The 13,740-nt window shown below is 40.6% G+C and overlaps 1 protein-coding gene across 2 annotated transcripts; it reads left to right on the top strand.

The window, feature by feature from the left end:
- The first annotated feature begins 5,959 nt into the window (after positions 1-5,959).
- On the top strand, positions 5,960-12,821 carry PLK2 (polo like kinase 2). Of its 2 annotated transcripts, XM_055252488.2 has the most exons (15): positions 6,712-7,020; positions 7,063-7,128; positions 7,723-7,830; positions 7,974-8,090; positions 8,285-8,414; positions 8,636-8,723; positions 9,220-9,315; positions 9,424-9,622; positions 9,712-9,859; positions 10,215-10,312; positions 10,648-10,777; positions 11,024-11,264; positions 11,389-11,518; positions 11,782-11,892; positions 12,029-12,821. In XM_055252488.2, the coding sequence occupies exons 1-15, from the start codon at positions 6,859-6,861 to the stop codon at positions 12,218-12,220; spliced, it is 2,016 nt and encodes a 671-aa protein (XP_055108463.1). In that variant the 5' UTR covers positions 6,712-6,858; the 3' UTR covers positions 12,221-12,821. The 2 variants fall into 2 exon arrangements, with proteins under 2 accessions (XP_055108462.1, XP_055108463.1); XM_055252487.2 differs by having other exon boundaries at positions 5,960-7,128.
- Positions 12,822-13,740: the final 919 nt, after the last annotated feature.

Raw genomic sequence — 13,740 nt, forward strand, 5'->3', positions numbered from 1 at the left:
TGCCCCTTCCTTTCTTCTGAATATTAAATAATAACTAACATTATAGATTTCCCACCATGTGACAGGCAGTGTTCTAAGCACATTCTATGCATTGGCTTGTTTAATCATTATAACAATTGTCTTAGCCCCTCTAGGCTGCTATAAAAAAAGTAACAAAACTAGGTGGCTTAAAAACAACAAATTTATTTCTCACAGATCTAGGAGCTGGGAAATCCAAGATCATGTTGCTAGCAGATTTGGTATCTGGTGAGGGCCAACTTACTCACAGATGGCACCTTCTTGCTGTGGTCTCACATGGTGGAAGAGGCAAGGAGTATCTCTTGGGTCTCTATTATGAAGGTATTAATGCCATTTATGAAGGCTCTAACTCCATGTCCTAATCACCTCCAAAGACCCACCTCTTAATACCATCACAATGTAGGTGAGAATTTCAACAGATGAATGTTGTGGGAACAAAAACATTCATACCATAGCAACAACCTTATAAAATATTGTCATCCTCTTGTTACAGAAGAAGAAACTGAGACATATTTTCAGAAATTTGTGCAAGATCAAATCTAAGCGGTATCTTGTTTTCTCAATAGTTTTATATTTATAAATGTGTCTATCTAACAAATAATTGAGTTTTTACTCTGTCATGTACTATTTAAGGCATGGGGAATATAGCATTAAACTAAGAAATGTACCTGTCCTCATGAAGCTTTCATACCTGTGGGGAAGAAAAATAATCAATTAATTAAGCAATATAAAGTATTTTCACTGCACCCTATACTTACTTATAGTATAAAGTGTGTATTCCAAACCTTGATTAGACGATAGAACGTAACAGAGAGTAGAACACAAAGTTCTCTTTGATGAGCCAAATCGCATCCTTAAAAAATGTTTTTATATGTATTTTTAAATAGCAATGTATTCTTCTGGTTCAGACATTAAAACACATAAAAATGATCAGAAAAGTAAATAATCTTCTCACAAAAATATGTAAACAAGTAAACAGAAGAAAATCTATTGTTATTAGTTTGCTATTAATCCTTCCCAAAAGTTTATGCTTTATGCATAATTAAAGCTATAAAAATGTTATTTTCCCCTCATTTTTTATTCCAAGGAAACATATTTTACTATACCATACACTGTCCTATACTTGCTTTCCACAGTATTTATTTTGGAGATTTTTTTGTTTTGTTCTGTTTTTGAGGTGAAGTCTCACTCTTGTCCCCCAGGCTAGAGTGCAATGGTGTGATCTAGGCTCACAGCAACTTCCACCTCCAGGGTTCAAGCGTTTCTCTCTCTTTTTTTTTTGTATATATATATATTTTTTATTATACTTTAAGTTCTAGGGTACATGTGCACAATGTACAGGTTTGTTACATATGTATACATGTGCCATGTTGGTGTGCTGCACCCATTAACTCGTCATTTACATTAAGTATATCTCCTAATGTCAAGTGATTCTCTTGCCTCAGCCTCCCAAATAGCTGGAATTACAGGTGCCTACCACCACACCTGGCTAATTTTTGTAACTTTAGTAGAGATGGGGTTTCACCATGTTGGCCAGGCTGGTCTAAAACTCCTAACCTCAGATGATTGGCCCGCCTCGGCCTCCAAAGGTGCTGGGATTACAGGCGTGAGCCACTGTGCCTGGCCTATTTTGGAGATTTTTTTCATATCAATACTTAAAAAGCTTCTTCATTTTGTTTTTACAACTGCCTACATTTTCACGGCATGAACATACCATCATTTAACCAATTTTCTATTGATGGCCACTTAGGTTGTTTCTAATCTTTAATTATTACAAGCAACACTGCAATGAATAACCTTATACAAGAGGGGTCAGCAAACTTTCTGTAAAGGGCTAGATAGTAAATATTTTAGGCATTGCAGGCAATATGGTCTCTGTCACAGCTGAACTCTGCCATTGTAGCATGAAAGCAGCCATAGACAATATATCTACATAAGCAAATGGGCATGGTTCTTTTTTGAAAATTATTATTTTTTCTTTTAATAGGTTTTTGGCGAACAAGTGGTATTTGGTTACATTAATAAGTCCTTTAGTGGCGATTTCTGAGATTTTGCTGTACCCATCACTCGAGCAGTGTACACTGTACCCAATGTGTAGTCTTTTTAAAAACAATTTTTTTATTATACTTTTAAGTTCTGGGATACATGTGCAGAATGTGCAGGTTTGTTACATAGGTATACACGTGCCATGGTGGTTTGCTGAATCCATCAACCCGTCATCTACATTAGGTATTTCTTCTAATGCTATCCCTCCCCTAGACCCCCACCTCCAGATAAGCCCCAGTGTGTGATGTTCCCCTCCTTGTGTCCGTAAGTTCTCATTGTTTAACGCCCACTTATGAATAAGAACATGCAGTGTTTGGTTTTCTGTTCCTGTGTTAGTTTGCTGAGAACGATGGTTTCCAGCTTCATCCATGTTCCTGCAAAGAACATCAACTTATCCTTTTTTATGGCTGCATAGTATTCCATGATGTATATGTGCCACATTTTCTTTATCCATTCTATCATTGATGGGCATTTGGGTCGGCTCCAAGTCTTTGCTATTACGAACAGTGCTGCAATAAACATACATGTGCATGTGTCATTATAGTAAAATGATTTATAATCCTTTGGGTATATACTCAGTAATGGAATTGCTGAGTCAAATGGTATTTCTGGTTCTAGATCCTTGAGGAATGGCCACACTGTCTTCCACAACTGAACTAATTTACACTCCCACCAACAATGTAAAAGCGTTCCGATTTCTCCACATCCTCTCCAGCATCTGGTTTCCTGACTTCTCAGTGATCGCCATTTTAACTAGCGTGAGATGTATCTCACTGTGACCAGTGATGATGAGCTTTTTTTCATGTTTGTTGACCGCATAAATGTTTTCTTTTGAGAAGTGTCTGTTCATATCATTTGCCCACTTTTTGATGGGTTTTTTTTTTCTTGTAAATTTGTTTAAGTTCTTTGTAAATGATGGATATTAGCCCTTTGTAAGATGGATAGATTGCAAAAATTTTCTCCCATTCTGTAGGCTGCCTGTTCACTCTGACGATAGTTTCTTTTGCTGTGCAGAAGCTCTTTAGTTTAATTAGATCCCAGCAAATGGGCATGGTTGTTTTAAATAAAACCTTATTTACAAATGTAAGAATTGGGCTTAATTTGGCCAGGGTTTTTAACATTTGTTGATGTGTCATGCATCATTTTATATACGAGATTATATCCATAGGATAAATTCCTAAGTGAGTAAGAGAATACATTCATTTCTAAATTTGATAGATTCGGCCAAATTACTTTTCACTGAAATTGTATCAATTTCCATTCCCAACAGCAGTATATGGAGTGCTGCTTCCTGAACACTTCAGCAATTCAGCATGTTCACGGCAACTTTTGAGGGTTTTGCCAATTTTGTAGGAAAAGGTGCCTCAGTATATCTTTCATTTCAATTTCTATTCTGATGAGTGAAATTGAGCAAATCTAAGAACCATTTGTTTTCTGTTGGATAACTGGTATTTTATCCAATTGTAGGAGTTTTTATATAACAGGAAGATAAGCTCTCTCTGTGTGATGAGTTGAAAATAATTTTTCCAGTGTTATTTATCCTTTGACTTTATTTATGCTGTTTTTTTATTTTAAATCAATGAAAGGGTTTTGTTTCTATATAGTTACATTAATGAATCTTGTTTTTTTTTTTAGGGATTCTAGATTTTGTAAATAGTTGAAACTTCTACCACACTCAAAGACTATGAAAGAATTCTCTCATATTGTCTTAAAATTTCACGTATTTCAAACTTTCATTTGCTTGAAATTAAGCCAGATATGAAGCATGGATCCATTTTTTCCTTCCTACTGCTTACCAAATTGACTTCATGATTTTAGTAATTATTCTACTTAATAGAAAGTGCATTTATTTCCTTTTTTGTTCTATAGACTACAATTTTGGTTCTGTCCACATGATGGCACCACAACCCAAAAAAAAATCATGTTCCCAGTTGGAAAGAAGACACCGTAAGATTTACACGGCGTTAGTATTTTATTAAATGCCTCCATGTTGTGGCAGACAGACCTGAATTTCACATGGAATGTTCAATAGTTTATCAACTACTGAAGTCCATTTGGTAAAGATACATACCATAGTGTATGCTAATCAAAGAAGAAATTGAAATATTTTTTTTTAAAAAATCACGACAATCTATTCTTCAGTTTTTTATCTTAGGCCACAAATGAATACACATACACATACACATATATGTATACATATATAGCTTATTATCAACCATAAAGACATGGTGTGTAAACTAGCTTTGATAAATTCTAGTAATATTTTCTAAACCTGCAAGCCTTCTACATCTTAGAGAGTAGGTCTGCATAAATCTGGGAAGCAAAAGTCACCCCTGGGCTTATTAATAAAGAGGATAATTACGTAATTCTGAATTTCCACCCCTAAGCCCCACCCCTTATTCCATCCCTGACAATCTTGGGGTTAAAGTCTATTGTCACTTATGAGAAACATGCCTGGACTTGCCCTGCACTCTTTAAAGAATCAAAACCGGAAGCGACAGCAAAGACTTTCCCTTTCTCCTCTATAATGGCAAAGCCTTTCCCTTTCTCCTCTCTAATGGCAATGAGCCTCTTTTCCACATTATGCTGGAAGTATTTGAGACATAGTATTTTTGTAAATGTTCGATTAATGTTGATACCACACATACCTAAATTTGACAGTGGACTGCAGCAACCCTTTTTGTGTGTACCTTCCAGGGATTCAATAATCTGGTATTCCAAATGTCTCTGGAATTTAGCTTCAAAAAACTGTTTACCATATCTTGTTAACATAGGTAAAAAGATTCAAGTGTGCTGCTAATTAACCTAACCTTGATGATCTAGTAAAAATATAGAATAGTTACCTAAATTCTCCAAGCCTCATCTATAAAATGGGAATAATAATGTAGGAGATGAGAATATGCCACCCCAAATATGTCCCTGGGATAAGGATTATTTTGAGATAATTATTTTGAGAACCAGCAGACCCAGGAAATGCTCTAAAAATGGCATATTACCCTTTTGTAAGGGAAACGTACATTTACTAAAAAAAACAAAAACAAAAACAAAAAACAAAAAAACCCCACAAAACTCCATTTGTAAGAGTGTCTCCTCTGTACCAGGAAGAATGACTCTAAATCATGAAAAACTTATCAATGAAGAAATAAGAAACCCCACTCCTGTTTACTGTACATTTCCTTGTCATGGTTCCTTAACTTGCCTGCCCCACACTCTTTTCTTTTGGTTTAGCTGAAGATAGTATTTAAGCCCGATTTTAAACCATCTCTCATTTTCCTGGTTATCTCCCATGTATATATGAGACGTATATGTTAATAAGCTTCTTTGTTTTCTTGTTAATCTGTCTGGTTACAGAGACCCAGGCCAAAACTTTGAAAGGTGGAAAATTATTTTTCCTTCCTTACAATATTTCTCTCAGAATTGTTGTAGGATTAAATAAGGCATTTAAAAATACTGCACAGTCCTCAATAAATGTTACTCTATCGTAATTAAAGCAAGAAAAACAAACAAAGAAAACCGTGTTCCTAGGTTAGTCAAACTGCACAGTAAAATCTGGAAATAGGAAACTAAGCTGCATTTGTACTCACTGGCCTACGCTCCTCGTTTCATCCTATCAATCTCCCTACCTCAGAAAGTCTCAGACTGACTCTCCAGGAACCGGGGCAGCTCATGAGCCATCTCAACAGATGCATTCGGAAGAAGTCATAGATGACTCTGACTGCAAACTCACAATCGGCATCGATTTTTAGTACCAGTAACTGTCAAAGGCCCACAGCTGTCAACCGCTGCCCACTTCGACACCTAACGGCACTTCCGGAACATTCCACAAGATGGCGCCCTTGCTTTCCAATCTTCGGGCTACCGGCGGAGGACGCCTTGCCAGGACATCGACCTAGCTCTCTAAGGTTCAGGGGCTGACCTCAGACAGAGGCTCGCACTAGGGGAATGGGCGGGGGCCAGACGGGCCTCGAGTGGGATCCTGGCACGGTTGGCCGATCAGCCCGGGATCCCGGCTGCGGGCCCGTGTCTGCCCTAGCGCGATGCGGCGATGGGCTCGAATGGCCGGCTCCACGAATCCCGGCCTTTCACCCGCACGGCCTCTCGGCACTGCCCCAGCTAGACACCAGCGAGCTCCTCACAGCGCGGGCGGGCACTGCGGGGCAGCTGCAGACTAGCCCTGTCATACGGCCGGAGGAGGCCTCGCCTGCCCGTGCGGCGGGCTCCGGGCACCCTGATACCTTGACACAGGAGGCCCCGGGCGGCCGGGAAGGGCTGTGCGGGGGAGGGACTGAGTCTACACCCGCGCCCGACTCGCTCGGGTCACGGCACTGCCCTGCCACCAGGCGGCTGGGGAGGGGGTGGGGCCAGGCGTCGGCCCTCGCGATTCTGTTTTCTACGCTGAGGCTCCGAGCCTTCGAAGAACCGGACGGCGGAGCCCACGGACGGCCCTGAAGGCCTTCCCGTGGCCGCAAGAGCCCTCGGCGGCCGGCGTTCGAGGCGCGCGGCTCCGCTCGGAAGCGAGACCCGGGTGGCGGGACAAGACCTGCTTCCCGGCCCAGCGCGCTCGGCCGGCCGTAGGGCGGGGCATCGGCCGTGATGTGGTGTCGCGTATCGAGTCTCCGCCCCCTTCCCGCCGCCCCATATATAAGACTTCGCCGAGCGTTGTTACTCGCACAAGTGGACTGGGGTGTTGGGTGCTCGTCGGCACCAGAGGCAAGGGTGCGAGGGCCACGGCCGGCTCGGACGTGTGACCGCGCCTAGGGTTGGCAGCGGGCAGTGCGGGGCGGCAAGGCGACCATGGAGCTTTTGCGGACTATCACCTACCAGCCAGCCGCCAGCACCAAAATGTGCGATCAGGCGCTGGGCAAGGGTTGCGGAGCGGACTCGAAGAAGAAGCGGCCGCCGCAGCCCCCCGAGGAATCGCAGCCACCTCAGTCCCAGGCGCAAGTGCCCCCGGCGGCCCCGCACCACCATCACCACCATTCGCACTCGGGGCCGGAGATCTCGCGGATTATCGTCGACCCCACGACGGGGAAGCGCTACTGCCGGGGCAAAGTGCTGGGAAAGGTGACAAGCGGAGGGCGCCGGGCTGCCGGGCGGGCGGGAGGTCTATCGGGACGACCCCAAGCCGGGGAAGCCCGCGGGGTCCCGCGCCCGCCGCTTCCGGGTTTTTCGGGGGTCCGATCCCAGCGCGAGGTGGGCTCCTCACCTGCCCTCTGGCTTTTGTGCGCCGGCAGCGCTGGGGATCGGCTTTGCATTCTTAGCCTCAGAACTGTGTGCCTCCCGCAGCCCAGAGAAATGCATCTTGAGTCTGGAAGCGAGGGCTTTCTACATCAGACCTCGCTCCCTCCATCTGTTCTCAGGGAATTTTCCTGACAGGTCTCATCAGACATTATTTTTCATGTCTCCCCGTTCCAACTCCCTCCATAAAGCTTCCCTTTATAAAGGCAGAAGAGAAACCGTTTGAACTTGCTGTTTCCAGCAATGCATTTCCATGAGGGAGCTTTAACGAAGTCGAATGCCTCCCTCAGTCCACCCTCCATTCCTCAATTTTTTTTTTTTTTTTTGCTTTTCTTTTTTCCCATTTATTTATTTATTTAAAATATCTGCCGTCCATTTTTGTGCCATCCTCAATTCCGTCTCGGCTTTGTTTCCTTTCAGGGTGGCTTTGCAAAATGTTACGAGATGACAGATTTGACAAATAACAAAGTCTACGCCGCAAAAATTATTCCCCACAGCAGAGTAGCTAAACCTCATCAAAGGGAAAAGGTGTGTATGACTCTTGAGTAAAGTATTTTCTTTGTGTGCAAGGATGGCCCTTCCCTGTTAGGAAAATGTCTTCTGCATGTGTAATCACTGGCTTTTCCGAGGTGACTGGAAGCTAATAAGCCTTACCATGCTTTTTCATTTAGATTGACAAAGAAATAGAGCTTCACAGAATTCTTCATCATAAGCATGTAGTGCAGTTTTACCACTACTTTGAGGACAAAGAAAACATTTACATTCTCTTGGAATACTGCAGTAGAAGGGTAAGTGTCAACTCCTATTTGAGAACATTTACTTACCCCGAATTAACGTGGTATTCAAAGAGTATTTTATCTGGGATTTTAGCTGTGGCAGTACTTACACTGCAAAGTTAACTTTCATTGCTCATCCTGCAAAGGGAAACCAGTGATTTTGATAACTGTTGACAGATTCTCTTTTTTCCTTCTCCTCTTCCTAGTCAATGGCTCATATTTTGAAAGCAAGAAAGGTGTTGACAGAGCCAGAAGTTCGATACTACCTCAGGCAGATTGTGTCTGGACTGAAATACCTTCATGAACAAGAAATCTTGCACAGAGATCTCAAACTAGGTAAGTCCTTGACGCCAAAAGCTGAGTTTTGTGTTAGAGAGAGTTCTTTTCTCTTTTTTTACATATTAATGTTCTTAATTGGGATCTAGTATCTGCAATCTTGCTTTTGAATGGGCGACTTTCGTATAACAATTGGCTGCCTGGCTCCAAAGTGAATGTGTGTGTACTTGGGTAGAAAGCATTTTCAAAGGGATTCACATTTTGTTTTGTTTATCATCTAGGGAACTTTTTTATTAATGAAGCCATGGAACTAAAAGTTGGGGACTTTGGTCTGGCAGCCAGGCTAGAACCCTTGGAACACAGAAGGAGGTAAGAGTCAGAAAGATGCATCCTAGTAGAGTTTTGTGGAGACCAAATATGCCTTCATTATTTTGCATTTAATGTTTCAGAGGTCCGGTGATAAAATCTGTAAATCATAGCAATGTTAATTTAAAGAAATACTTACTAAATACCCACTATGGACTAGACAGAGCACGCTGTGCCTCCAAATTGATTATGAAAGCAGTCAATGAAGTCTTTTCTTGGCTTGAAATGTATAAAATGCCACGATGTCCCTGGCTTTACTTGGTTAACAACACTTTGCATGTGGGCTAAAACAGTGTGTGTGCATTTTTAAAAATTGCCAAAACTCACTTGGTCAGATCTCAATTGTTCAGATGCCAAAAGTCAAATGTTTCCAAATAGAAATTCAGTATAGATTTTAAGATTTTGTTTAAGATTTTGTCTCCCATCAAGTCACGTCAAGAGAACCAAGTTTAAATAGTGGAATAGTTCCTAACACGATCTCAATATTTTGTCTTTCCAGAACGATATGTGGTACCCCAAATTATCTCTCTCCTGAAGTCCTCAACAAACAAGGACATGGCTGTGAATCAGACATTTGGGCCCTGGGCTGTGTAATGTAAGTAAATGCAGCAGAATAATTAAAAAGCAAATTCGGATTTAGATTTTAACACTTGCAAAGAGTTGCTTTATGACCATTGCTAAAGATGTGTTTCTTTGCACACAGGTATACAATGTTACTAGGGAGGCCCCCATTTGAAACTACAAATCTCAAAGAAACTTATAGGTGCATAAGGGAAGCAAGGTATACAATGCCGTCCTCATTGCTGGCTCCTGCCAAGCACTTAATTGCTAGTATGTTGTCCAAAAACCCAGAGGATCGTCCCAGTTTGGATGACATCATTCGACATGACTTTTTTTTGCAGGTTGGTACACTATCTTTTTTTTTTAATTACCTGGTATTGATCCCCAGTTACCTGACAGGTTACTGAAGGCCTTTTCTAATATTCCACAGGGCTTCACTCCGGACAGACTGTCTTCTAGCTGTTGTCATACAGTTCCAGATTTCCACTTATCAAGCCCAGCTAAGAATTTCTTTAAGAAAGCAGCTGCTGCTCTTTTTGGTGGCAAAAAAGACAAAGCAAGATATATTGACACACATAGTAAGTTGACAAGACTTCTTTTCCTTTCTCGTACCCAATATTATATTTAAATTTGGTAAATGAGTTAAAAGAGAATTTTATATTAGCATAAATTGGTCATATTTGCATATTCTTAAATGTTGATATTTATAGCATAATAAATCCATACGTTGAATTGCGATTGATAGCTTTTTATTTTGCAAACATTAAAGAGGGCTTTTGGGGGTAGCTGCAGCTAATGGCAAAGGTAAAATTCTATTTTTGCCCGGGATGCTCGTAAGTTGGTCAATAATGCAAGAAGGAGAAAATATGGCTAACCCTGTCCCTACCTTGTTAAGATAGACTAATGTTTGTAATTCTGTTTCTTGATATACAGATAGAGTGTCTAAAGAAGATGAAGACATCTACAAGCTTAGGCATGATTTGAAAAAGACTTCAATAACTCAGCAACCCAGCAAACACAGGACAGATGAGGTGTGTTGGGAAAGAGTAAAGTAGATACTCGCGCTTTACGTTATTTCCACTCTTTATTAATTAGCACTTGGACTATGATTATCATGGTTCAAATATGTCATATTTACTTAAAGTTTGTCTTCAAACCCTTTGAAAGGGAAGTTAAAATGAAAAGGAAGTCTTTCAGTTTTACAGTGCATGCAAGTGAGTTACTGCGTTATCTTTTATCTGGCTTGTGTCTGTTGCTTTTTGATGAGCTTTCCCAGAAATTGCCTCACTCTCATCTTAATCTGGAATTCTCACCCTTAAATGAATTTAGATGCTTGACTCATTGCATAAATCTTCTCTCTTCTAAGGAGCTCCAGCCACCTACCACCACAGTTGCCAGGTCTGGAACACCCGCAGCAGAAAACAAGCAGCAGATTGGGGATGCTATTCGGATGATAGTCAGAGGGACTCTTGGCAGCTGCAGCAGCAGCAGTGAATGTAAGTGGTTGTCAGTCGTATTTTAGATAATGAAACTCGAAATGCCAGTGCTAAATACATAATAATTGAAGTCAATTTACTTTGTAGCTTAATTTAACATAGAAGTAGTAAGATTATAGGAATTGGAAAATAATCTTGAGTTCTATGTCTTTCGAATTAATGGAGTGAAACGTAGCATCTACCAAAGCCTGAGGTTTTATTGCTAAAATATTGTATAACTTGAAACATTTCTCTCTGACTTTTCAGGCCTTGAAGACAGTACTATGGGAAGTGTTGCAGACACAGTGGCAAGGGTTCTTCGGGGATGTCTGGAAAACATGCCAGAAGCTGATTGCATTCCCAAAGAGCAGCTGAGCACATCATTTCAGTGGGTCACCAAATGGGTTGATTACTCTAACAAATATGGCTTTGGGTACCAGCTCTCTGACCACACCGTCGGTGTCCTTTTCAACAATGGTGCTCACATGAGCCTCCTTCCAGACAAAAAGTAAGTGTATCAATTAATGAAATCCTGTCAGTTCTCTAGTCTTGCACTAAAGAAATCTAAAAACAATGATTAACTGCTTCTAATTTTTTTTCCTCTTCTCTCCCTTTCATTCCTGTTTTTATAGAACAGTTCACTATTACGCAGAGCTTGGCCAATGCTCAGTTTTCCCAACAACAGATGCTCCTGAGCAATTTATTAGTCAAGTGACGGTGCTGAAATACTTTTCTCATTACATGGAGGAGAACCTCATGGATGTAAGTATTGTGGCTTTAGAGTGGTGACATTTGAAGTGTAGTCCACAAAGCAGTAGCATCTGCATCACTTTGAAGCTTGTTAGAAACAGATTCTCCTGTCCTACCCTCGATGTACTGAATCAGAATCTCTGGGAGGTGGAGGCAGGGATTTCCAAAGCAATTCTGATGCTTGCTTAAGTTTGAGAGGATTTTCTTAGAATAGTAATAGAGTGCATGCTACAAAATCTTTGTAGGCACTAACTCACTCTCCTAATCTCTTCCAGGGTGGAGATCTGCCTAGTGTTACTGATGTTCGAAGACCTCGGCTCTACCTCCTTCAGTGGCTAAAATCTGACAAGGCCCTAATGATGCTCTTTAATGATGGCACCTTTCAGGTAAATGAACTCTTCAGGAAAGTGCATGTTTAGGTCCTAAACAGAAAGATTTGTACCTAGCCAGTTTAGTGATTGATTGAACTTTTCTAATTCTCGAATATTTTGAGAGATCTAATGTCTATGTTTATTTTTTAAGGTGAATTTCTACCATGATCATACAAAAATAATCATCTGTAGCCAAAATGAAGAATACCTTCTCACTTACATCAATGAGGATAGGATATCTACAACTTTCAGGCTGACAACTCTGCTGATGTCTGGCTGTTCATTAGAATTAAAAAATCGAATGGAATATGCCCTGAACATGCTCTTACAAAGATGTAACTGAAAGACTTTTCGAATGGACCCTATGGGACTCCTCTTTTCCACTGTGAGATCTACAGGGAAGCCGATAGAATGATCTGGAGCATGTTGAAGAAGATGGACATGTGGTGGTACGAAAACAATTCCCCTGTGGCCTGCTGGACTGGGTGGAACCAGAACAGGCTAAGGCATACAGTTCTTGACTTCGGACAATCCAAGAGTGAACCAGAATGCAGTTTTCCTTGAGATACCTGTTTTAAAAGGTTTTTCAGACAATTTTGCAGAAAGGTGCATTGATTCTTAAATTCTCTCTGTTGAGAGCATTTCAGCCAGAGGACTTTGGAACTGTGAATATACTTCCTGAAGGGGAGGGAGAAGGGAGGAAGCTCCCATGTTGTTTAAAGGCTGCAATTGGAGCAGCTTTTGGCTGCGTAACTGTGAACTATGGCCATATATAATTTTTTTTCATTAATTTTTGAAGATACTTGTGGCTGGAAAAGTGCATTCCTTGTTAATAAACTTTTTATTTATTACAGCCCAAAGAGCAGTATTTATTATCAAAATGTCTTTTTTTTTATGTTGACCATTTTAAACCGTTGGCAATAAAGAGTATGAAAAAGCACAAATAATGGTCTCCTGTCTTTAGTAGAACTCTTCACCACATCGTGACATTTTTTTGATAAGGTCATGCCAAGCAGTGCCAAGAAGCCACTGAGTATAAAAGCATACTAGAAAGTTAGATCTTTAATTTTTTCTAACTACAGTTTCTAGGAAGTCTAATACCTGAAGTACAATCATAAACTTTCAGGGTAGATCTAGCTTAAGAACGCCATTTTTTGTTACAACCAAAATATAAGCCTCCTACAAAATCCAAACCCAATTTCTCTCTGTAGTATTTCTTCAAAACTTGTTTAGCTTGGAGGTGAAGCCAGATTAAACAGATCTCTGTTATTAAGTGTCAATAGGTACGGGAAGTTTATCTCAATATGGGCAAAACTCTGAATTAGAATGCATGCACCACCTAAACATATTACTCAGCATAAACCTGCCTAAACACTTCCAGTGCCGCTGGCAGTACTAGCACATAATTCCAGTAGTGAGAAATACTTTGTGAATAAGTCATTTTATTTTCCTTCTGGTGCGTGGTAGTTGAGGAGTGGTATGGGAACCAAGTTATGGTTTGGAGTCCATCTTTTAGTCTATTAAATTAAGAGGTAAATCTGAGGTTTTCTTTTTCAGTGGGATCTACTCTTTGACAGGTGTAGTAAAGGAAAGCTGCTCATCCCATTACTCTGAACTTACAGGCATCTGCATAAGATGTAAATATTTTTTGTTCAATTGTAATCCCACTATAAGGAAAATACTGTCCTATGAAAAGAAGTGCTTTGGTTTGTTAAGGCTGTGTTTACACTGTGGTCTTGTACAGCATAGTATAGAGATGCTAGTTGCACTTTTACATTTTTCTAAAATTGTTAAAACTCCACTTGGTATATTGTATTAATAAAAGCCAAATCTAGGGAATATGTTATGAGTATTTCACAAGTC

This window comes from Symphalangus syndactylus, chromosome 18, assembly GCF_028878055.3.
Source record: "Symphalangus syndactylus isolate Jambi chromosome 18, NHGRI_mSymSyn1-v2.1_pri, whole genome shotgun sequence".
Lineage (NCBI taxonomy): Eukaryota > Metazoa > Chordata > Mammalia > Primates > Hylobatidae > Symphalangus > Symphalangus syndactylus.

Coding starts and splice junctions, on each gene's coding strand:
- PLK2 (XM_055252487.2), top strand. CDS start 6,859: ATGGAGCTTTTGCGGACTATCACCTACCAGCCAGCCGCCAGCACCAAA. Junction 7,831..7,973: donor AACCTCATCAAAGGGAAAAG/GTGTGTATGACT, acceptor TTTTTCATTTAG/ATTGACAAAGAAATAGAGCT. Junction 9,316..9,423: donor TGGGCCCTGGGCTGTGTAAT/GTAAGTAAATGC, acceptor CTTTGCACACAG/GTATACAATGTTACTAGGGA.